At 43.1% G+C, this 25,648-nt stretch overlaps 1 protein-coding gene across 1 annotated transcript; it reads left to right on the top strand.

The window, feature by feature from the left end:
* The first annotated feature begins 776 nt into the window (after nucleotides 1-776).
* LOC114593256 (dual specificity calcium/calmodulin-dependent 3',5'-cyclic nucleotide phosphodiesterase 1A-like) lies at nucleotides 777-23,887 on the top strand. The gene is made up of 15 exons (XM_077926617.1): nucleotides 777-937; nucleotides 2,006-2,188; nucleotides 3,701-3,767; nucleotides 4,544-4,660; nucleotides 5,381-5,521; nucleotides 6,186-6,286; nucleotides 6,630-6,755; nucleotides 7,348-7,458; nucleotides 7,604-7,724; nucleotides 10,795-10,876; nucleotides 13,720-13,840; nucleotides 15,009-15,190; nucleotides 16,713-16,991; nucleotides 18,663-18,944; nucleotides 22,135-23,887. Exons 1-15 carry the CDS (start codon nucleotides 831-833, stop codon nucleotides 22,494-22,496), a joined length of 2,382 nt encoding a protein of 793 aa, XP_077782743.1. The 5' UTR covers nucleotides 777-830; the 3' UTR covers nucleotides 22,497-23,887.
* Nucleotides 23,888-25,648: the final 1,761 nt, after the last annotated feature.

The raw sequence follows: 25,648 nt of genomic DNA, 5'->3' as shown, positions 1-25,648 counted from the left end.
ATAATTGTAAAATCAAATAAAAATGTTCTGGGTTTTTTTTTTTTAAAGGTTTTCAACTCTTCAAAGGTCAAACTCTTCAAAGGTCAAATTTATGTGCTTTTCCATACAGCAGTCTGAAAATGCAGGCAGTAAAACTTAGGTTCCAAAGTGGTGAATGTTTCTAGATTATTTGTATAGAAACACAAGATGGCTTGCTTAAGCCACACTGTCTAAACTTGGAGCACCCTGCTTAAACCTCCTTACTGGTGGAATCACATGGTGGAATGGCTTGATAACCTTTCCTCCCAAGGTGAGGGGCAGTGACTTAGCTAAGGCTGGCAGGACAGCTTACTTTATGGTCTTAACCCCTTCATGCATTAATTAGTGTTAAGCATGTTGGTTATATGAGGCTGATTTATCCCACAGAAAGGATAACAGTCCATAAAAGTTTTTAAAAAATATGTTGACCATTTAACTAGGGTTGGACAATTTCATCTATTTCACTATTTCATCTCGGGGCTACTAGATTCTCCTGCTTTTGACGTGTACTTTAGCAATCCTTGCATCTGTTGTCAGGACCACTAGGTTTTCACATAAAATATAAGCGAGGGAGGGGGGAACAACCCTGGGAAATAAGTGTGGACTGCTGTTTACGCCAAGGTTGTTAGTGGCTACATCAGGATGACATCACAATGCTTATGTAAGGGCTTGACTTCCTTCTGTTGAACTGACACCCACAAGGTATTTATAAGAATGATGTGCACATAGGGATAGGGAGCTACTCTTAGCTTACGTATATTTAAATGTAGCAACTTACTGCAGTAAAGTTAGTAGACAAAACAGCTGCAAATATGACACAGGATAAACGGGGGAAGCTTGGTGCCAGAACAAATTATACCTCAGCAAAGTCAAAAACCTGTGATCAAAGGGCCAAGAAGAAACTTTCTGCCACTCTGCTGTAAGTCCAGCATCTTTACTTCTAAGCTGAGGGCAGGGATGGGCCCCGTGGCTCTCAGTCCTTGTTGTGTTTCATCTGACCCAAGAACACGGCCTGATCAGAAGCTTGCCACTCTTTCTTTTGGCTCTGACAGCTGTTTCAGTCACATTGTCCAACCCTAGTTAAATGGTCAACATATTTTTTTAAAACATACGGTATATATGACTTTTATAACAGAAGCTGCATGAAAAGTCCAAAATCCACACTTGGACAATACTTTTATTGGGACCAACAAGTAAGATGTTACACAAATTGGGAGGGGAGAACCCCCAACCAAAATACATAAATTAGGCTGGATGTAGGAGCTATGAGGTCCTCAGATTGTAATCATCATCTTAAATAAGAACTGCAGATCATTGGCATTATTCCTTTTATCAATCTCCAAACACAGATTAGATATCAATAGAAAATGTCAAAAATTGTGTGCTGATTACCCCAATCCCCATCCATTGCCATTTTGTTATGGCTGCACCCTGGCACCTCCATCTTCTGTTGTGTTTTGCTCTCTCAAGTGAGTCCTAGGGATAGAAGTTTGAGAACCCCTGAACTAGGACACCTGGGGAATGGCAAGTAAAAGAGAAATTCCCTAACCCAGGAGATCTAGGCCAAAGGGGGGCAAGATGTGGCCCTTCAAACGTTGCTGTGCTCCAGCTCCCATCAGCCTCAGCCAGCATGGCCCATATGGTCAGGGATGATGGAGGGCCACAAGGACCCCGACCCTAATGTATCCCATCTATAGAATAGTGTGACCAGAAAATAAAAAAATAAACATGTTAAACCAGGCCACTAATATCATTCTGGTGGCGGTGGTAAACAGGATGATAGCATTTATTTATTTATTGGAAGGCATTTTATAATTGATTTTGATGTTTTAAGTTGGTTTTGCTGGTATTTCTGTTGGGCATTTTATATTTGACTTTTAGAATTGCTTTTTAAATTGTTGCTATATTTTAATCTTTCTTTTAGCTACTTAACTTATTTGAAAACTGGGGTATATATTATTTAAATACATATCTCTGTTCCTTGCAGGAGCCTTTTGGACACTGAGGATGACCTGTCTAATATCCAGTGGGGATCAGTGCCTTTAGAAGTACAGGACTGGCTGACTGTTACCTTCGCAAGGAAAAAAGAGGTGTACAGTATCAAACCTGAGGATCAGCCAAGCATTCGAACTATTTCATATGCAGTCCAGGCTAGTGTTTTGGTAAAAAGGTAAGCATGGGCCATAGAGCAAGTAATGAGCCTAAACTCTGTAGCTCATGACTGGTGGAATTAAAGGTGCATCTAACGCAGTCCCTTCAGGAAATGTTACATCCGGAATCTCATTCACCAATTTACACGTGTTCATTAGGTAAAGGTAAAGGTACCCCTGCCCGTACGGGCCAGTCTTGCCAGACTCTAGGGTTGTGCGCTCATCTCACTCAAGAGGCCGGGAGCCAGCGCTGTCCGCAGACACTTCCGGGTCAAGTGGCCAGCGTGACAAGCTGCATCTGGCGAGCCAGCGCAGCACATGGAACGCCGTTTACCTTCCCGCCAGTAAGCGGTCCCTATTTATCTACTTGCACCCGGGGGTGCTTTCGAACTGCTAGGTTGGCAGGCGCTGGGACCGAGCAACGGGAGCGCACCCCGCCGCGGGGATTCGAACCGCCGACCTTTCGATTGGCAAGTCCTAGGCACTTAGGCTTTTACCCACAGCGCCACCCGTGTCCTTAGAAGACCATAAACACAGGGAGTCTGGGGGCCCCAGGAGACCCAGGACCAGCAAGCTCACCCAGCGGGGGCTGGAGTGGTCCTCTGCTTCCTGCTCACTCCAGCAGTGGCACAACCAGGGTGGTCTGAGCTGGGGCTGCGGGGAAAGGCACTGCTTCTTCCCATTAAACAAAGGATTCGCAGAGGGAATTACGGCAGGTGTCACTGTGACTGAGAAGATGTTCTCTGTGGCACACTTAATGGAATATGCAAAATAAGGTCAGATCGAGAGCTGGTTGTTAACGGCATAATGCAGGGGTGGGGAACATCCCCTCCCACACCAAGAGCCACCAGCACCCACACATCCGCTGGCATCAGAATCATCACAACCCTAAACCCGTTCTCTATGAAGAGAGAGCACGGGAGATGGGAGATTTAGGTGAGGCAAGGTGAGGCGACTGCCTCAGGCAGCAGGATCCAGCAGGGCAGCAGATCCCCATGTCTATCTTTCTTCCTCACTTGCCTCTGATGCAGGACAAGGAGTTGGGGCTTTTGTCTCCATCTCACTGCTCACCTTTCCTGAAGGCAAAGGCTCCAATGCAGCACATTCGCCCCACTTTCCCAGCCCAGTGAGAACAAGGAGCCTTGAAGTCACAACACACACCAGCATTAGGCTGGGGGAAAAGCTTCTGTTGCCTCAAGGCTTCTTGCCAGACCCATTTCACTGGGAGGAGGGGCGGCAGGACCATGCAAGCTTCTCAGCAGCCTGAGAAATGGCCCAGGGGCAATTAGCTGTCTATAACGCTTGACGGAGCAGCCCTGTCCAGTTGTGGGGGGGGGGGGGCAACATTTAGAGATCATCCAGTGAACTTCATGGCCATGTGGGGATTTCCACCAGGGTTGCCTCATCAGCCCTAGTCCAACCCTCTTCCTGCTTTGCCACATAGAGTCTTCCCCACTACTTGACTTGACCTACTCTAAGGGTCTTCTTAGAAAATAATCTATAGCTTACATATATTTCATTTGTTCTCCTAGGATGTTCCGTACACCCACCAGTGCAAGTGGTTTGGCTTATCCAGAGAAAGTAATTGCAGCTTTTAAGGTGAAAGTGGTTTTTTAAAAAATAATAAAATAAAACGGGAGGTGGTGGACTCTCCTTCCTTGGAGGTTTTTAAGCAGAGGTTGGATGACCACCTGTCAGAGTTGCTTCATTTCTTAAATCAAAGAAAGAAAGAAAGAAAGAAAGAAAGAAAGAAAGAAAGAAAGAAGCCATTTGTATTGATGGCAGAAGTCATTGGCCAAGAGAGCCTTGTTGGAAGGATGTGAGGGTCTTCTCAAGGGAGCCAGGGGGCCTGCTGTGGCTGGGTGTCCAGAGAAGGAGGAGGTCATTTGGTTGAGGGAGTTCCTCTCTCTGCATCTCTGGCTTGTAGGTCTGAGGCCCTTCCTGCTCTGAAATAGGGGTTTCATTTCTTGTGTGCCTTGAATCCCGTGAGTCTCCTCGGCATAGTTAGTGGTGGTGGATCTGAGAACTTTGCAGCCATAAAATGAAGATCTGTAATAAACTATTATGACCAGCCATAAGAACACCTAATAAATTGCTCTTTTGATCTCTGTAAACCCCCATATCTATAAGCCAAATGTGGCAAACAGGTTGACTTTATTTAATGGAAACTGCAGTTGGAGGAAGAGCAGTTTATTATCTACACGCTTTCAATAATCTGTCATAACTACATTCATTGGTATTACATTTTTTACTCACGTGACTTGGGAAACAAAAATGTTTGCATTTATATTTTTACATTTTACATTTTATATGTTGTCCAGGAACCTAGATTAAGAAATAAAAGTGCTTTTTTGTGTGTTTTCAATTACCAACAGGACATTGATAAATGGGATTTTGATGTATTTGCCTTAAATGAAACTTGTGAAGGGCACAGCTTAAAATACCTGATGTGTGATCTGTTCAACAAGTATGATCTTCTGAGACAATTCAAGGTCAGGAACTTACCTAGTTAAATCTTAATATGTTAACAATTCAGTGTTTCCAGACTTTCTTTTAACAGAGCAAATTCCATGTTCTTGAAGGGCAAATTATAATACGGCAGTATCTAAGCAAATGAGAAAAAATTATGATAGGTGTGAAATAAAGCACATAGTGAAGCAAAGGGGTGAGTGAGTGTGTGGCTGTACTGGGAGAACGGGGGGGGGGGGTTGTTGCCCTTTCCAGATTACCCCAGTTTTGTGTTGGAAAGCTGTGGGCTGCCAGTTGGATGGATGACACCTAAAACATCAATGCACATGGAGCTTCCAATCTACATTACACTCCCATGTGGACGAGCCCTAATTCTTGCCTTCATCTGTCCATTCCATGCCATGGTGCCACCATGGATGTTTCACTTGCTTCTGTGCATCTGCGCCGTCCCCAAATCTGCTCTGGAGGGTTGCTGGAAAGCTAGAAGAGGGGGGGCAGGGGGGGAGAGGGGAAGTCCTATTGTGAGTGTGGTTGTTGCTTTCCATGCACAATGGTTTGGTTGGAAACAACCCAGGAACATCTCATTTGACCCCTGAATGTCTGGACCTAAATCTTAAGTCTCCTCTGTCACGTCCGAATGATAATTTCAGAAGGGTGTTTGTTATACAACTGGTCTTGCCAACGGTTGCAATAAAAATGTTTATTTCCAGTTCTAAGCATGTCCTAATTCTTGCCTTGCATAGATCCCAATTACCTGCCTGATTTCATTTGCAAGTGCTCTGGAAGTTGGCTACAGCAAGCACCAAAATCCGTATCACAATGTGATGCATGCTACAGATGTTACCCAAACTGTGCATTGCATAATGCTTCACACTGGTATGATGGTAAGAAATGCCCTACAGTGAAGGAAAAGAGCATTTGGGATTCTTAGGTCCTCCTTTTCTTGACCTAGGAAAGCCTTTTGTTAGAATAATTTTAGAAACTCACATATTATAGTTCTTTACTAAGGTCTATATTCATTATTTACTAACACATCAGTAGCCATTTCACTCATAGGATATAGCTGACCCAGAATCATAGAATCACAGAAGTGTAGAGCTAGACAGGGACCCCGAGTGTCATCTAGTCCAACCCCCTGCAAGGCAGGAAATTGGGAACCAGTGAATTATACATGGTGTTGCCATGCTATTAAAAAAATGCATTGACTCATGAGATCAATGGAAAAGCTAAGGCAGATGAACTTGTGTTAGTGCACAGGATTCAGAAAGGCTGGCATAAGATTTAGGAGGAACCCTAAGTATACATTACTCAGGAGCGTCAGGCATAGACTCCACCATTGACCCCAGTATTGTGAGAGGAAGCGGAAGCTGCTTGGCCCACAGGACAAAATGTGCACCGTGATCCCAAATAACCCCCCACCCTGGCAGCTGCTATTACCACTTAAAAAAGAAAAACTACTAGAGGAGATTGTAGTCATAGATCATTCTGCATCATGTCTAATTGTTAGTTGCATGCAGGACATGACTGACTTTTAATTCTTCTCACTAGCATTGGTTCACTGACCTGGAGATATTAGCAATTCTTTTCAGCACGTCAATCCATGATTATGAACATACTGGAACCACAAACCATTTCCATGTTAGGACAAGGTAAGTCTCTTTTGTCATTTTCCAGTGTGACCATTGCAGCTCCACCTAAACTGAAATGGTAGAACTACCGTAAGTGGCTGAAATAGAAGCAGCTCGGGAGAGCTAGCATTGCCCATCTCTCCCTCTGCTGGAACCAGTGGAGTGCTTGCTAATAGATGTCAGATCCCCAGAGCACAGTGTGAAAACCAGTACTCTAAAAAGTCAACATTTCCCCCCTAAAAATGGTATATTTTCATCTCTGGGGATGACCTGGCACCAGGAAAAAGAAATGTTCAATCTGTGACTGCGCAGCCCTTCCTAGGTCTGTTCTGGGTAATATGGCTAGTTTTTTGTTTTATTCTAGGTCAGAAATGGCACTTTTGTACAATGATAAATCAGTTCTTGAAAACCATCATGTGAGTGCTGTTTACCAACTCATGCAAAGTGAAGATATGAACATCTTGGTCAATTTAACCAACGAGGAATGGAGGTGAGATAATATAGGGGTGCTACATAAGGTGTAGTGATGCTTGTGCAGTTACAGGCCTTTCAAGAGTCACTCAACAATGCTATGATTCTATAAGTAAGGATTGCCTTTACAAGCACTCCAGAGTTAACAGGGAGACTTTACTAATTTCCACCTTTGCAGCTATGGCTTGTAGGCCACAAATGACAAATACAGTTTTGTATGTGGGTGGCTTTCCTTCTCAGGGTAGCAGACAGCTTAATTCAGATAACTTTGGGCTCTGAAGGAGGGCAGAATGCATGGAAACCCTTGTTTTAGAGAACTCACAGAACTCACTGTTAAGTTGTGGGTGAACATATCAGACGACACAGCGATTCTTCAAACAGCTCTTCTTTATTCTGAGGCCAGAACTGAATTGAACCGAAGGGCTCAGTCAGCCTGCTTATATAGCGCTCCAGTACCTTGTTACTGTAACAACTTTCTAAAACTATCCAATCACTGAATGTCGCTTTCGATCCTTCATTTGCATAACTATCTACAGTATCCCCCTGCTGGCCCAGGGTGAGAACTTCAGTACATAACACTCACCATGAACAAATTATTTATTTGCCTTCAGGGAACTGCGCCGGCTGGTCATTGAGATGGTTTTAGCTACGGACATGTCAAATCATTTCCAGCAAATGAAATATCTGAAACACGTTCTGAAATGCCTTCAGCATGTAAAAAGGTTGGTTGTATTGGGAAGGGGGTGTGCGTGTTGGAAATCTGAATTTTTGTTGGTGGTATGAATTCTTTAAATCATCTCTCATTTAATATGAGAAACAATCCTACTCTTCTGCTGAAGTAATTCAATAATGCCCTACATTTGACAGGACAGATAGAGATAAACTCATGTCCATGATTGTCCATGCAGCTGACATAAGTCATCCATCAAAGCCCTGGAAATTGCATCAGCAATGGGCAAATGCACTAATGGATGAATTCTTCAAGCAGGTACCATTTTCAAAAGTTCATTGGTAGGCTAGATTCCTTTGCATGTTTGAGATAGATATTAAATTCATATCTTACCTGCCCAGAAAATCCCAAATGGCCTAAAACCTTTATAAAAAATATGCAAGCAAACATGCATAAGATAACACTTGGCATTTATTGTTGTATGTAATGTAACATAACCTACCCTTGTTGCTTGCACCCATCGTCACAAGAAACCACTGTGAAGCGCTGTCTCAATTCACATGTAGTACTAAACCAAATCATGGCTAAGTGGGAACAAGGCAGCGCACACAGAGCGGACATGGAAGCCTCTTCCCTCTCCCAGAGCTGCTGCCGCTACCTCATTACTCAGGATGCACCATGGTTTGGCTTAGCATTACATCTGAATCCAGGCTTGTGGTTTGTCTCATGCCAAATAAATTACAAGCTGTTTGCTTTCGGCTTACTGAGCATGGTTTCTCTGAGGAGGGACAAACCAGTTTATGTAATGCCAAGCCAACTCATGCCTTAGCAGTGGGTAGCAGCAGGACTAGGGAGGAGTGTTTTTGGTTCTGTGCATGCTTCCTCGGTCATGCTAAACCATAGTTGAGTTTAGGGTTCTGTGCAAACCAGGCCAGTGAGTAGCTCCGGCTTCTCAGTCCAAGCCATTGAATGTCAGGCCTGAACGGGAATTAGAGTTGCAGTCTCTCTGGTCCAACATGTTATCTGATTCTCCACACTGCTTCCCAAAAACCTTTCCTAAGGAAAAAGGGGCACTTCTCTCCAAATTGGGACACACACATCCTCAAGAGCTTTATACATACAGTGGTACCTCTGGTTACGAACGCTTCTGGTTACGAATGCTTCTGGTTATGAACACTTCTGGTTACGAACGTTTCAGGTTATGACCTCTGCTAACCTGGAAGTAGCTGCTGGTTGAGAACTTTGCCCCAGGATGCAAATGGAAATTGCGCGCTGGAAGGCCCCATTAGCGAAAGTGCGCCTCAGGATAAGATCAGTTTCAGCTTAAGAATGGACCTCCGGAACAAATTAAGTTCGTAACCAGAGGTACCACTGTATTACAAAGCTGAATAATCTGGCTAATTATAGTTGCTCTAAAGCTTCTTCTGCCAACAGCAGAAGCAGCATCCACTGTAAAGCAAGCAGGACAGGTCTCTCCTGCTGTGCTGCATACTAGCAGCAACCCCATTGGAATGCATTGCTCCCAAATAGCAGGCTCTGTTGTGGCAAAAATATCTTCAGGAGGACTGATAGGTGTGCCTCTCCCTGTGCCCCCATCCCTGTATCTGTACACTTGAGGATCCCTTCTGTTGTATTTTAAGGATAAATAGGTGTGATTAACAGCTTGGTGTGAAAGATTAACACCCACATGTTTCAAACTCTGTGTCAGAATTTGAAAATGTTGCTTTTCAAGATGATTGGAGGAGCAGAAGTTTCAACTCTTAGGTATTTGCTTCACACACTTGCAGGTTGACAATAGGAAGGCACAAACTGCCCCACATTGTGCTTCATATTAAGAATTTTGGGCATGTTCAGCCCAAGGTCAAGTAACAGCTGCAGTGATTCCATTCTGGCAGTGAAGCCAACAATAGACAATTGCAATGATTTATGAGATTCATGTGATTCACTTGCATTCCCCACCCCTGCTATATGTGGGGACTGGAGGTTATTTTACTGATATTGTGACTGGAGAGAAAAGGCTTAAGCAGCACACACTGCGCTCCTGAGGACAATCGTCCTGTGCCTGGTATTTAACTTTATCAAATTCATGGTGTGGTTGCTGATTGTGTCATTTATATTATGTTTCATTTGGCCCTATGTCTCTGGAAACAGGAGTATCTGTTATGTTAGAGGTTCTCAGACTGTGATCTGCAGAACATCGCTGGTCTGTTGAGCTTCATTCAGGTGGTCCATGATTTGTCTGTAGAAAAATAACTAAAAATAATGTGTCATCTAGTGCAGCGCATGACAATTGCTACGGCAAGCAGAAAAAAATATTAAGTGGTCAACCAAGACCCTCAGCAATTTTCAGGTGGCTTTGTGGCAAGGAAAGTTTGGGATCCATTGCATTATGTTATACCAAATAATGTAATGTGTTTAAATAAGGAAAACACCTTGAAATAAAGGTTGTTATTTATTTCTTATTGGGACTTGGTAGAATCTTTGAAATTCCAAGTGGAGGGCTCACACTGCACTCTCACAAATAGTGTCTCTTTTTACACAATTATAAATAAACACACACTTATCTTTTCATATTACATACATTCTCAGAGTGTAAGGGCTGATTCAGATGCAACAATCTTGTATAGCCCATGGTTTCATTAAGTCAGAAATGACTATTGAGCCTACACTCTCCCCTCTCATTTCTCCCTCCCATGTACGAGCTTTAAAGCTTTTGTGTTGGTATCTTTAAGCCACAGTTGCCCATTATGTCTGAAACAAGAAACTGTGGTTTAATGCTGGTTTTCTAAGCAGTAGGAAACCTGTGGGCCTCCAGCTGCTGCTAAACTGCAATACCCATCAGGTTCAGCAACATCTGGAGGGGAATCAGTTCCCCACACCTGTTCTAAGCTGCTTCATAGAATCATAGATTTGGAAGGGACCCCAGGGGTCATCTAGTCCAACCCCCTGCAATGCAGGAATCTCAGCTAAAGCATCCATGACAAATGGCCATCCAACCTCTGCTTTAAAACCTCCAAGGGGGGAGAGTTCACCGCCTCGCGGAAGTCTGTTCCACTGTTGAACAGCTCTGTCAGAAACTTTTTCCGAATGTTTAGTCGGAACCTCCTTTCTTGCTCCTTGAAGCCATAGGTTCGAGTCCTACCCTCCAGAACAGGAGAAAACAAGCATGTTCCCTCTCTTCCATGTGACAGCCCTTCAGATACAGTATTTGAAGATGGCTCTCATATCTCCTCTCAGCCTGCTCTTTTCCAGGCTTAATATACCCAGCTCCTTCAAGTGCTCCTCGCAAGCCTTAGTTTCAAGAGTTTCATATCAAAATAGAAGTGAATTTATTGGATATCGTTCACGCTGTCTTATATCTCTGTGCATTCTTTCCCCTCCAACTCAGGGAGACAAGGAGGCTGAATTAGGATTGCCTATTTCTCCACTCTGTGATCGTGGGACTACCAATATTGCTGAAACTCAAATAGGTAATGTGAGGGAGGGAGCCAATCTTTAGTCCTTCCTCTCAATCCTTTTCTTTTTGAAAATCAGATGTATGCTTTTCTCCACCCAACCCCTTTTTAAAAAATATTTTTTATTAAGTTTTCCATTTAACAATACAATCATATCACATTAGTTAATCCGAATTATGCCAATACATATCATAAAATCCAAATATTTTGCCGAATTTTTTAAATTTTTGTTGGGGGTACCCATGCTTCGAGTTCAGTAAGGGTCCAGTCATCTCATATTTCTGCTGCTTTAAAGATGTATGCTTTTCTTTGTCACCACAGCAAAACAAAAAACAAAAACAAACAAATATGCCCCAGGTGCTAGAAAATGTCCTGGCTGGATCCCCATTTCCTGAAGCTCAAAAGCAGATCCAGAAATCACATTCATCATATTATTATTATTATTGTTGTTGTTGTTGTTATTATTCAGTGCTATGTCCCTTTCACCACCAAACCACCTGACTCATTGTCAAATTCCCCCACTGGACTGCTTTGTGGCGTTTTTATAATCCCTTGCAAGCCATGGGTCCCCTACAACATCCCAGTCCTGAATGCCTTTGAGCTCCATTTGGGTCTTGCCTTTCTTTCAGTTCTAAGCAGTGCAGATTACTCAGCAGTTTCCAAGCCTACACTACTTCACCATTTTAAAAAATAATAAATTTTGGCTACTGGTAAACTATTTCTTGAGGGAGTTAATTCCATAGTTAAATTATGCACTGTGTGAAAAAGTATTTTCTTTTGTCTGTCCTAATCTTCCAACATTCAGCTTTTTTGATGTCCACAAGCTCTCGTGTTATGAAAGGAGAAACTTAGGTATCTCTGCCCACTTTTTCCACTGTTTTCATGTATGTGCTCTTTGAATTCTTTAAGGCATCCCTTATTGCCTGGCTGTATTTATTTTGCCAAAGTTTATGTTCCTTTTGGTTCTCCTCATTTGCACAAGTTTCTAAAGGAAACTTCCTTGCCTCTGATGAGTTCTTTGACTCTGCAGTGGTACCTCGGGTTAAGAACTTAATTCGTTCTGGAGGGCCGTACTTCTGTTCTTAACCTGAAGCACCACTTTAGCTAATGAGGCCTCTTGCTGCTGCTCATCCTGAAGCAAAGTTCTTAACCCGAGGTAATATTTTGGGTTAGCGGAATCTGTAATCTGAAGCGTCTGTAACCCGAGGTACCACTGTACTCATTACAGCACCCTCTTGGCGGTGATGGTACCTTTCTTAATCTGTGGTATAAATGCTTATGAGATAAATGCTTAAATGATATGCACTTACTGTTTATCCTTTTATTACAACTGTTGTTGATTTTTTTACATCATCAGATACGGGGTTGCACATTTCATGTTGTTTGCTCTGGTGCCTGCTTGGTCTAATATATGCTCACTGGGCTGTGCTTCTCTCCAAATGCCAAACCTGTTCTGGCAGAGCTGCACTTCTACCAATTTTCTGCGCCTCATCCACCAGGTCCCCTGCTTGTGGCCTTCATGCTGGCCTTCGCCACCAAGCCCAACATTTCCGCCTGAGGCCTGAGCACCCCAGGCCTTTTCCTGTGCTGACTACTGCAGGGCGACTTGGCCGGCCTCTAAAGTGAACTGGGAGCTACCACTGGGGTTGCAAGCTGCAGGCTGAGCTTTGCCATGTCTGAATCCTATTAATAGGTATTGGTGCTTCAAGGAGACTTGGATATGCTGAGGGTTTATGCAAGACATTCTCACCACTCTCTCATTACTTTGGGAGACCAGGCCTCCGCCAGGAGAAAACTGGAATGGCTGTGGCAAGACCAGCTGAACTTACCATATTGCCCTGGTGCTGACATGCTAAGCCAAACTTTGACTGAGTGAGCTTGTGGAGAGGAGCTCACATCCACTTTGCTGCTCCCAGGATCCCCAAGCTAAGCTAACATTTGGCTTAGGGTGCTGTCCAAACCGGAACTTGTGGTTAAGCTCCATCCTTATTAACCATGATGTCTTAGGTCAGTATGGAAGCAAAAAAGAAATGGGAGGAGGCAGGCAGCTGCAAGCTCCTCCCCAGGAACCTGCATGTTCACATGGACTCAGGGCCTGATTCACACATGACCCTAAACCATGTTTATTAAACCATAGCTTAGTGTACTACCACTAGAAATAATAATAGTACAGTGTTGCCCCGCAAGACGAATGCCTCGCAAGACGGAAAACCCGCTAGACGAAAGGGTTTTCCGTTTTGGAGGTGCTTCACAAAACGAATTTCCTATGGGCTTGCTTCGCAAGACGAAAATGTCTTGCAAGTTCCTGCAGGGTTTTTTTCCTCCCCCCCCCCTTTTTCCCAAGCCGCTAAGCTGCTTATCAGCTGATCCGCTAAGCCCGCTAAGCCACTAATCGCGCTAATCTGCTAATGGGCTTGCTTCGCAAGACGAAAAAACCGCAAGACGAAGAGACTCGCAAAACGGATTCTTTTCGTCTTGCGAGGCACCACTGTAATAATAATAATATTAATAATTTAACTTTTTTTTGGGGGGGGGGAACTTGCCTCTTTAGAATCCTTTCCAGATATATCATAGTTTTAGCCAAAATATCTGCACTCATCTCAGACCAGGGCTGGATCTACACAGCTATAAAAATGCTATGGGAAAAAAACATTTTAAAGCTCACAATGGAAATGATCATTGACTTTGTATTTCAGCTCTACAGAGCTATCTGATGTCACATTGTTATAACACATTTATAACGTTATAAGTACACTAATGTAGCTGAGTCCTAGACCCATAAGCTCTGTACTGAAGAATGTTTCTTCATCTAGGACAAGAAATTGAAGAATTATGTCTGGATGTTTTCTTCTTTTCAGGCTTTATTGATGTCATAGTGAAACCAATTTTTTCTCTTATAATTGAAGCAGCTGAGAAAATTGTTGAGCCTCTTATTTATGAAGCTTTTGAAACTGGATGTTCCTCTAGCAGAGATTCTGGGTATTTTTCTGGGTATGACTGTTCTTCTTGCTTTTTTTGTTAATGTTATCCTTATTTTTTTTACAAATTGCTCTTGTCACCATGGTCTTTGATACTGGCAAGATATTAACTCATTTTCAGTTTTGTTTCAATAATTGTTCTTCATTTAACTCCCCAACCTTTCATTTTTTAAATTTTTGGTGTTTTTTTTTTTGTTCTGTTAAGAGCCCCGTACTTCACCTCTGCATTTCTTCTCTTTTCTCCTCCAGGGCTTCCTGATAGCCCAATGAGGAATTTTAAGTTAACACTGTGAGTTTACTGCATTCCAGTAACTTTCATGTTTTTGTAATGTGAGATTAGTTTTTAAAATGTTGAAGTGGAGTAAAATTTTGATATCAATATTTCACTTTTATTTCCAGTGAAAGGGTGAATTGGACTCCACTAGCAGATTGATAGGTCTTTAAAAAGTCCCGCAGTAGCTGCATTTGATTGTCCCAGTGTTCATTTCTGTTCCTGAAAAAGAGGGCATTGATTTTCTCTCATTATTATACTATATATATTTTCTGGTGTTTTAAAATATATGCTGGTATACGTTTGAGGAAAGACGCAAACCCCCAAACCCAAGAAATTAATGCATGCCAGATTCTAACTAATATTTGGGATAGGAAGGGGAAATGCAAGCTGCCAAATTCATGCAAAGCAGCCTGGCCAGGCTAATTAAGTGTAGCTCCATTAAGAACCATTGGCAATGCAAGAGAACTGTCTTTTCCAGGAGGAGAAATGGCAGGAATAAAGGTTAGGGTTTTTGGTGAGAGATTTACTGGGGGGAAAGAGGACAAGGGCAGAATGATCTTGGCTGCTGACCCTGTGGAGCCTGGCGGCGGAGCTGGAGCCGCAGCATTAAGCTGCTAAACACGCCCCCCGGAGACACCTGGTTGGGTGCCTGCCGAGGGGCGTGGGCGCCAGCCAGGTGAGGAGGGGCGGGGCTAAGGCCCCCGGCCAGGGGCGGAGCTCGGTCTCCCGCCCACAACCACTCCCCTCTCTTCCAGGGAGGAGAGTCTTTGCTTCTCCAGAACTCTAAAAACCTTAAAAATTACTTCAACAATTTCAGCCTGACTCATTACTTATGGTTTTCTTTCCTTTTGTAAAGATCAGGGTCAATTGAAGATGAAAATAAACCAAAACTTAGTGGGAACAGTTTTGAAGAGGAAGAAAACGTTAGTCTGGGAAGCGTCAAAAGTGAAAGTGGGACTTGCACAGAGAGAAATCTCTTAATTTCATTGGATATAGCAAGCTTTGAAGAACACTTGGTGCATAATATTGAAGCAAACAGAAAAAAGTGGAAAGAGAGCCAGGAGCCCAAGAGCAAAGGTAGGAGGATCCATTTCTGCAGACTCTGAGCCCTCCATACACTGCAATAACCATTTCCCACATTTGTGTCCACGCCATTCTTGCTGCTCTCAACAAAGTCCTTTTCAGAAGGAAGAGACTGTTTTCTGGAGCAGAACAGATTGCAATTTATATTTTCCTTCAATAAAAATGTCTTACTATTATTAAAAACAACGACAAGGTCTTAATTTGGCATTTCAATTCTCCTAGACTAGCCCTAACCCTCTGTCCAATTAAACAGAATCAATACTGGGAACAATCTCAGCTCATTGCTATTCTTCTATGTATAACTATGGGCTGCACCCAAGCTCCCTCCCCTCACCCCCCCATCCCATAGTGCTCCCCCTTCCCACCCCATTCAGCTAACTACTAACCCTACTTTTTACCTTCCCGGCCCCATTTCTGAAGTCACTTCTTTCTCCCCTTCTGCAGCACTGCTTTGCACCCAGGTTCACCTTCACCACGTTTAGGGAAGTTTTTCATGTTTGATGTTTTATCGTTTCTTAATATTCTGTTGGGAGCCGCCCAGTTAGATGGGAGGCATACAAATATTATTCTTATTCTGATGTCTGTGCCTCCTCCCTCTCTTTTTGTGCAAGTTGCCTTCACAAGCCACACCTCGGTGACCTCCCACATCTTCCTCCTCCCACACATTGCAACTCCTCGGCACACTTGTCACCATTCTTTCTTATTCTTCAGACCCTGCCATGCTCTTGCTCTCATCTCCAGCCCCACTCCCATGTCTCATACACCCTTGTTTTTTGCAACCGTCTTTGGACCCCTTTTTTCACCTTCACTTTCCTTTTTCCTTCACCTTCCTCCTCTTCTCAGTTCTCCCTTGCCCACGCATCACCCCCATTCCCATGCCTTTTCCTCTTCTTTTGTGCAGCCCTCTCTGCAGAGGCACACAGTTAATCACCTTCCCTTCCTTTTTCCAACTCTCTTGCATACAAACTGACCCTATCTCCATGCTGCCTCCTCTCTTATTCTGCAGCTCTCTTTGCAGGAACACCCCCCCCCCCATGCTGACACATGCAAATTTATCTTTCAGATGCATTTGCATTAAGAGCAAGCCTGTCAGTTGACCTGTTCAGTTAGAGAAGGTTCGGTTCCCACTGTATCCAAACAACAAATGTTTGAGTAAAGCAGGGGTAGAGACACCAAGATGAATATATTTATGAGTTTGGGTGGGCGGATTCCCCTTAAAGTCTTGGGTACCAGTTTCTCTCCCATAATTTGAGTTAGCAGATGTAGGAGATGACTAAAAGCTTGAAGTCTTCACCCATGTGCGAGACAGCTTAGCAGTGTACAAAGGCTGATTCTGATACTTTTGTACATGTAAAAAACAAGAATGAAAGCCTAAAACGAGTGGTCCACAAAGTGGTTGTGCATAAACCACATTTTTTAAAAAATGAATATTGGGAAATGTTTCATAAATATTTATCTGTCTTTCTACAGATGAAATTATTTTAAGGGGAATATCTTACATTTCCTTTGTTTTTAGAATCACCAATGAAAGAAAGTAACAAGGCCAAAGACAAAGTAAGTAAAGATAAAAAAGAGGGGGGGAAACCCCAGAAAACATCAAAGCCCAAACACCATCCTTCAAAGTCCAATAAACTTTGTATTGCACCACAAAGTCCTACCGTTTGCGATTGTGAGCTTTGCCACAACAGAGCATTTGAACCAATGGATGTCAGCTTCATCGTTTACAACGCAGGTGCATCAGAACTGTTTCAGCCACAGCCAGATGATGAGGTCATGGATGTCACAGAATCATATGGTATTCAAAATAACTTTTCTATCCAGATTGTTGTCTTCATAGATCCATTATTTTTATTTTGCCCAAAAATGCATTCAATCTATCTTTAGGTAGTGCGCTCGCTCTCTCTCTCTCTCTCTCTCTCTCTCTCTCTCTCTCTACTGTATATCACTCCCCAACCAATTTTCCTTGCATCCTTTCCCCACATTTAACAAATTCCAGTTCTGCAAAACCTCAGATTTTGCAGCACCAAATTAAGAGTTTTGTAATTTGCATTCATTCACTCATAAAAGAGATAAAAGGATTTGTCAGTTTTGGTCCTCTTAGGTTTTGATTTTTCTGATCTTTTGCCACATTTCTGCAGCAATTTGAAAATGAATCAGCATTCTAGTGCAAGTGTTATCTAATAAACACATTTTTGTAATCTATTTTTATTAATATACATATTTTTGCAAGCAATGTCTCCTAATATAATGCATTTTCATTAATATATGTATTTTTAATGCACACTTTTACCTAAATATGCATTTTTGTAAACATTGGTTGATTGGAGAACTGCATTTCAGTATTCAGAAAAATACAAATTTTTAAGGATGGTTATGTTTTGATTAAAAGGGACGCGGGTGGCGCTGTGGGTTAAAGCCTCAGCACCTAGGACTTGCCGATCGAAAGGTCGGCGGTTTGAATCCCCGCAGCGGGGTGCGCTCCCGTCGTTCGGTCCCAGCGCCTGCCAACCTAGCAGTTCGAAAGCACCCCCGGGTGCAAGTAGATAAATAGGGACCGCTTACCAGCGGGAAGGTAAACGGCGTTCCGTGTGCTGCGCTGGCTCGCCAGATGCAGCTTGTCACGCTGGCCACGTGACCCGGAAGTGTCTGCGGACAGCGCTGGCTCCCGGCCTATAGAGTGAGATGAGCGCACAACCCTAGAGTCTGGCAAGACTGGCCCGTACGGGCAGGGGTACCTTTACCTTTATGTTTTGATTCTCATATTGTTTCAGAAAAGGTAAATTTGAGAAATTCGGCTTTAAATGCAAACTGAATTTAACTTCTCCCCCATCTCTATTCATTTCAGTAACAGAACCTGTTATTTTCTGTTTACAAAAGTATAGCAGGAACTGATGTAGAAATCTAGACATACCGTCTGTAGCTTCCAGATGAGTGTTGCTTCCTTGAAAAATTGAGTTCCTGAATTGGATTCATATTTTCATGCAGGTAGTCTACAAAGGCACTTGAGATAAGGGAGGGTAGATCTGCATTGATTGAGCCTCAAATAAGCCAAAATTGCAGGCAGTTCCAACCGATGTTCATATGCTTCACAAGTAATTACAAGAACCCAGTACTTTTGATCAAAGACGACAGTGCATGAATGTAATACCTTATTTTTAACACATCACAGTAATTTAGGAGACAAATATTTTATGGGAGTGGAGTATTAGGATCAAGTTCCTAGCACATGAACAAGAAGCTGATTAAATATTTCCAGTTATGTTTCTACTTTAATATTTTTGCTGGTCTCTTCTAAGGAACTAGTTTAAGGAGTTCCTAGTAATGCAAATCCTAAGTTTTTAATTTTTATCAAAAGTTGTCTAGATTACAAGAATGTAAGCAGAAGTGGCATTTCATTTGAGAAATAGAATTTTTCATTTGAGAAGATTTAGCTGACTGTCCCTCTTTTTGCATATTTGTTTTGTAGAGGAATTGGTGGATAATAAAAGTTCATGGAGGAAAGCTGCTGGCCAGGATACAGATAAAAACATATACGAGATGAGAGGCATGGTTCCAAAAACAAAACCTCTGCGTCCTAATGAAAGCGATGATGTGATCATTGAGGAATTCATACCAGACGATCCTGAGCCCCCAAAAGAAAGTGAACCTCCTGCCGTCCCTGATCACAATGGTGCCCAGATGTCACCTGGTCTTGGCTTTATGTCAGAGCTAACCAAAAGTGAAGTCGAATTCTTTTCCCTGTGGAACGGTAATTGGCCATTTCTGCTCAGGCTTCAGTGATGATTAATAGGTAGTTTTAGCACAAACCTCAATGAACCTTCAACATTTCACAGATGAAAATGGTCACTTATTGGCTGGTGCCATCGGTGAACTGTGACAAGCCAACATCATACGGGTGGTGGAGGAAATAGCGGTGCCAACACAACCCAGGCACTGTGTGCCACAAATAGAGATGGCAAAAGCAGTACATTGCACTTATACAGTGGTACCTCAACCTTAATCCGTTCTGGAAGTCTGTTCTTAACCTGAAACTTCTTAACCTGAGGTACCACTTTAGCTAATGGGCCTACCGCTGCTGCTGCTGCCGCATGATTTCTGTTCTCATCCTGAAGCAAAGTTCTTAACCCGAGGTACTACTTCTGGGTTAGCAGAGTCTGTAACCCAAGGTACCACTGTAATCTCATTTTACAGTCAAGGAAGACCATCTGGTGACACAGAATTCTTAGGAGAAACAATAATAGAGTACTGTACCTCCCAGCCTATACAGAGTTCCTTCCACTTGCCAAAATGACGACAGCTTCTCCCTCCCCTATGCATTCCTTCCTGGTTTAAGGTATGTCCTCATCAGGACTCAGCCTAGAGTTTCAGTGCCAAGACTGAGTCCTGGACAATGGCAGTCCAATTATCTGATTATGTGGCTTTCATCACCACTGAATAACTACAGTTTCTTGCTTCCCCTCAGAATTCAGAAGGATGTTGCCTTTCAGCACATGCATGGCAACAAAATTAGAATTTTTGATCATTTTTGACATTCCTTTCCCTCCACAAATTCTACAACTGGTTCCCCCTTTTCCCATCCCTTCTTCTATCAGTACAACAGACACGTTGACAAAATAAAGGTGTGTTTTAATGACTTCTAAACATGCTGGAAAAGTGCGTTTTTTAAATTTTTTATGTTCAACTTAATGTTTTATCAATGAGCTAAAAAGCAAAATTTGGAAATTGAATAACTCATTATTGTATGAAAAAGAATAACGGAGAAAGTTAAAAAAAACCTGAACTGAAATCCTTTCTTCAAAGTAGCAAAACAAAGGAAGTACCAATCTTAACCATGTGGGATACATGTAAAGCTTGAGGATGTTCATAAGTATTTATGGATTATTCATACTTTCAGTAATTTAGTAAGTCAAGACAACAACAGAAAAATACAAGGACAAAATGAATGTGATTTTGAAATGAAACATAAGGAAACAGAATCTAAGGAACTTTTTTGCAAGTTTTTAAGAGCAAAACAAAAACTGCAAACAGTAGATACTTATAAAACGTGTAAAAACATGTGCATACTAAACAGAAATGCTTTGAAATAGTAGTAAAAACAGCCAGACTACATGACCTACAATATATATATATATACACACACACCAGATATTGGCACTCGATAGAAACAATGGTGGCGTACACCCTCAGATCAGGACCGGCCCACCCATGAGGCAAGATCCACTGGGGCAGCAGATCCTGACATCGATCTTTCTTCCCTCTTGTTCCTGTTGTTGATCTTCCCTCGCCCCTTTTTCTCTGGCGAAGAGAGGGGTACCATTTGACGTCCGTCTCGGGTGCCATAATGCCTTGGCCCAGCCCTCCCTCAGGTTCACTATATCATTATACCTCTCAGGCCCCAGAACTAGGACAAATAACATATTTTTTTAGAAAAGTCTGAAATTCTGAAATTAATATATGACGATGGAATGTTTATTGATGACCCTGACTTGAAACAAGTGATATTAGAGACTAATAATTTCCTAAAAGTCAGTTGCGTGTCGAGGTCCCCAGGGCCACCCCAATAACTCACACATCACACTGAATTTTTTGTTTAAGGTTTTTGGCATAATTTTGGCCACAACTTTATTAAAATACAAAAATGTGAGTGGTTGCTTAGGCATTGGTTGCGACTATCTGCCCCCACCATGGGGGACAGACTGACATTCCGCACGATGCGAAAGTCAGAAAAGGGGAATACACTTGGGGGTAGCGACGGAGCAGGGAACCTGCCCTCAGCCCTCCCCAAATGCAACCAGGAGCTCATTGCTATGGCCCGAGCCCCCTTGACAGAGTGGACAAGCAATAGTTAGCCCCCGATTCCTTTAACGGAATCCCTTGCAGCAGCAGCATTAGAGGGGCAGGCACAGCCAATCCATGCCCCTCAACCAACCAAACCATAAACCAATGCCTAACCGCAACCTTACAAGTTGTGACGATTTGCTACGCAGTAGGCAAAAACCAAATGGCCCCAGCCAATCAGCCAGATGGACAAAATTCCTACCGGGCCCCTGCCCCAAGAGCAGACGACCCCATGACAGGCATAGCAAGGTCAAAGCGAACAACCCTAATTCTAGGGAGGGGGGGACGGGCAATCCGATGCACGGGCGAAAAGAGGAAGCCCTAGCCTCGTGCAAGGAGTTTTAGCATTTCTGGCTGTCAATCAACAAATGGCAACATTAACTTCTTCCAACAACAAGGGAAGCCCCAATCGCATCAGTGGCCAACGATCAATTAGCCCGCCCCCAACTTTGGAGTGTCCTGGTGGCCCCCACCGCAACACGTGCTCTCCATGAAGGAGAACACGCTTTGCCACAATTCAACACACAGAAGGATGAGCAGATCTCAGCCTTTAAAGCAGAGCTCAAACATTGAGTTGGGTGAGGATAAAAAATGATGGCATTGCTAAATAGTATGAAAAAACAAAATTAAACTTTAATCCCACATAAAAATGTTGAAAAGTAACAATAAATTTCTTAAAATGTAACATTAAATGGACTCATCTCTCCAGCTCAATGCCTGGTCAACAAACTAATGTGATAAATCCCGGTAATTAATAAATTATGTGTATGAGAAGAGAGAAAAAGCTACATGTGGATCATCTTTTTAAATGGCATATACAGAACCTTCATCAGCACATGTACATGCAATGAAATATGTTTATGTGGACTTGTCAAACATGGATGCTTTCACACATTTCCAATATGATGTGATTCACAAACTCTAAGCATGGTTTTCCCACTATGTTTTACTCAGAATAGACCTAATTTAAATCATGTTTATTAATGTTAATAGATCTACTGTGAGTAACACTTAGTTAAATACCACCCTCAATCAGGCAAAATGCATGCAAACATAGTAATATATTCTCTAACGATATACTTTTTTCTCCCTCTCTGCAGAAGAAACTATGAGACGTGCTGCGGAGCAGCAGAAACAAGACCAAAGCAGAATGGCTGCTGACGCTGCATTACAGGTGGCAACATCAGCAAAACAAAATGAGGGTTGTCAAGCAAACTCAGCTGATCAAAACTTTGTTCTACAAGTAATCTCTATTGACACCCCTATTGTAACAAACAGGACAGAATCAGAACAACATTGTGACCCATCCCAGAAGGAAGTTGCCAGTACTTCTGCCCTAAAGCAAGATATCACCACGCCATCAAATGCATGCCAACAAAATGAAACAACCCCACGTGGAGCTGGAGCTGCAGCTGTATCTGTCACATCCTTGAGCTATGGGGTATTTAAAATTCCCCAGTAGATTATTGATCTAACTGGTAGGCTAAGATTGCACTGTCTTCAAGCTTAACAGAAACCAAGAGCTGATCAAATACAAGGCACCTGACTCAAACATAGAACTTCTGACTGCTAAATGTTCAAAAGTTAAGGGAGAAATGCTTATTGTGAGATCAGTTGACAGAAATCTGAAACACGCATTGGTCACTACAGAATAGGTAGAGGTAATTCTTAATAAACCTTCTTATTGGTGGAAATGAAACCCACCTCTTCCCCTTCCCCTGAAGATTTTGAGTCTGTGGGACTTTTCAGGAGGCTGAAATAGAAGTGTGAGAGAAAATATACAAGGAGAAGAAAGGCATGTCTATGGGATGGAATTAGTAGCAGTATTGTGTGCTAAAGAAACAGACGTTAAATATTTATCTTGATACCATTTTTAGTCAGACTACAGAGTTTGTGTTTGGGATAGAAGAATGGTGAAGGGGCAGAGAAGGAGTATAAAGATTGCACATATGGTCTTGAAGAGGAAAAAAACAACCTTTTCAGGAGCACTTTGAGACTTCCTAGCCATCATGCACACTAGGGACCCATCTCAGGATCTGGCAAAATGCACGTGGCAGAGAGAGCACACTCTCAATCCGGTGTTTTGTTAGGGGATGTGATATGTTGGGGGAGCTCTTTCTTGTTCCTTTGAGATGGACAGATCATTGCCTGGTCATTCCCAGTGCTGGTGAGAAACATAGAATCATAGAATCATAGAGTTGGAAGAGACCACAAGGGCCATCGAGTCCAACCCCCTGCCAAGCAGGAAACACCATCAGAGCACTCCTGACATATGGTTGTCAAGCCTCTGCTTAAAGACCTCCAAAGAAGGAGACTCCACCACACTCCTTGGCTGCAAATTCCACTGTCGGACAGCTCTTACTGTCAGGAAGTTCTTCCTAATGTTTAGGTGGAATCTTCTTTCTTGTAGTTTGGATCCATTGCTCCGTGTCCGCTTCTCTGGAGCAGCAGAAAACAACCTTTCTCCCTCCTCTATATGACATCCTTTTATATGGAAGAACATGGAAGAACTCTCCCAGATCAATTGACTTACAACTTTTCTAATTTCCTGTGTCTCTCAAATGGTGGCTGTTTCTGTTCCTCTTACACAGCAAAAAACAAACAAACACAAATATCTATTTTCAGACACTGAGATGTAGGGTGCGGACTTTGTAAGCCTAGCCTATCAGTGCAGTAAAATCCTGCATCCTTAAAAAAAGTCCTCTTAGGGTTTAAATGTTATGTTAACTTTGCAGGAAGGGTGTGGTATACTATTTTTGTCCATAGTAATTTACTATGGAATTGCTATGTTCCTACATCACAAAGCATCAAACTATGTAAAATATGAAACATAAAAGTCAACATTCTGCTATGCTCATCTAGAACGACTATTGTTACATCCTAGAGGAATCAGTCTTGAGTAGACAGTTTTCAAATTCATGTGTTCTTTTGAACAGCAATGCCTGGCCATAGTAACTTTCTCAAGTTGCAGTGTCCTCCAAACTAACAAGGACAACTTCATAAATATTTTTCCTACATGGAAAACATATCAATCAGCCTAAGAAAATCTGTGCAACCTGCATGTAATCAGCCATGTGTGGCAATCAGTCGGGATTCGCTTTTACTTAGTGTCCAATGCAGTCGGGATTCAGGCCTCATCATGGGACTGAAACTGCCTTGATCACGCTGGTTGATGATCTCCGGCGGGCTAGGGACAAGGGTGAAAGCTGTTTCCTAGTTGGATCTCTCAGATGGATCTCTCAGCGGCGTTTGATAAATCAACCATAACATCCTTCTGGACCGTCTTGAGGAGCTGGGAGCACAATGGTTCCGCTCCTTCTTCCTGGGTCGTGTTCGGAAAGTGGTGTTGGGGGATGAGTGTTCAGACCCCTGGGCTCTCACTTGTGGGGTGCCTCAGGGCTCTGTCCTCTCCCCCAAGCTTTTTAACATCTACAGGAAGCCGCTGGGAGAGATCATCAGGGGGTTTGGGCTGGGTGTTTACCAGTATGCGGATGATACCCAGCTCTACCTCTCTTTTAAATCAGAACCAGTGAAGGCGGTGAATGTCCTGTGTGAGTGCCTGGAGGCGGTTGGAGGATGGTTAATGGATTGAGGTTGAATCTTGACAAGACAGAAGTACTGTTTTTGGGGGACAGGAGGCGGGCAGGTGTGGGGGACTCCCTGGTCCTGAATGGAGTAACTGTGCCCCTGAAGGACCAGATACGCAGCCTGGGAGTCATTTTGGACTCAGTTACCCATGGAGGCCTGTGTCCAGGGCTGCTACTAGCTCCACCTGGTACACAGGCTGAGACCCTACCTCCCCGCAGACTGTCTTGCCAGAGTGGTGCATGCTCTGGTTATCTCCCGCTTAGACTACTGCAATGAGCTCTACGTGGAGCTACCTTTGAAGGTGACTCAGAAACTGTAGAATCCAGAATGCAGCAGCTAGACTGGTGACTGGGAGCGGCTGCTGAGACCACATAACACTGGTTCTGAGAGATCTGCATTGGCTTCCCAGTACATTTCTGGGCACAATTCAAAGTGTTGGTGCTGACCTTTCAAGCCCTAAACGGCCTCAGTCCTGTAGACCTGAAGGAGCGTCTCCACCCCCATCGTTCAGCCCGGACACTGAGGTCCAGCTCTGAGGGTCTTCTGGCGGCCCCCTCTTTGCGAGAAGTGAGGTTACAGGGAACCAGGCAGAGGGCCTTCTCAGTAGTGGCACCTGCCCTGTGGAATGCCCTCCCTTCAGATGTGAAGGAAATAAGCAGCTATCTTCTCTTTAAAAGACATCTGAAGGCAGCCCTGTTTCGGGAAGCTTTTAATGTTTGATGTATTACAGTATCTTAATATTTTTGGGGGGGAAGCCACCCAGAGTGGCTGGGGAAGCCCAGCCAGGTGGGTGGGGTATAAATAAATTATTATTATTATTATTATTATTATTATTATTATTATTATTATTATTATTATTATTAATTCTTTTGAAGAAGAGAAAATTGCCTTTTTATTATATATCCTCAGTTCTCCCTTTTTCATAGTGGCGTTTTTTGTTATAAAGAAAATACTACACAATATGACGGGTGGGGGAGGCAGCCCAGGCTGACCCCCCCCCCCTCGCGGCCACTTCAGTCCTTCCTT

Source organism: Podarcis muralis, chromosome 3 (assembly GCF_964188315.1).
Source record: "Podarcis muralis chromosome 3, rPodMur119.hap1.1, whole genome shotgun sequence".
NCBI lineage: Eukaryota > Metazoa > Chordata > Lepidosauria > Squamata > Lacertidae > Podarcis > Podarcis muralis.
Note: the sequence above shows the minus strand (reverse complement) of the source record. Positions and strands in the feature narration are given on the sequence as shown.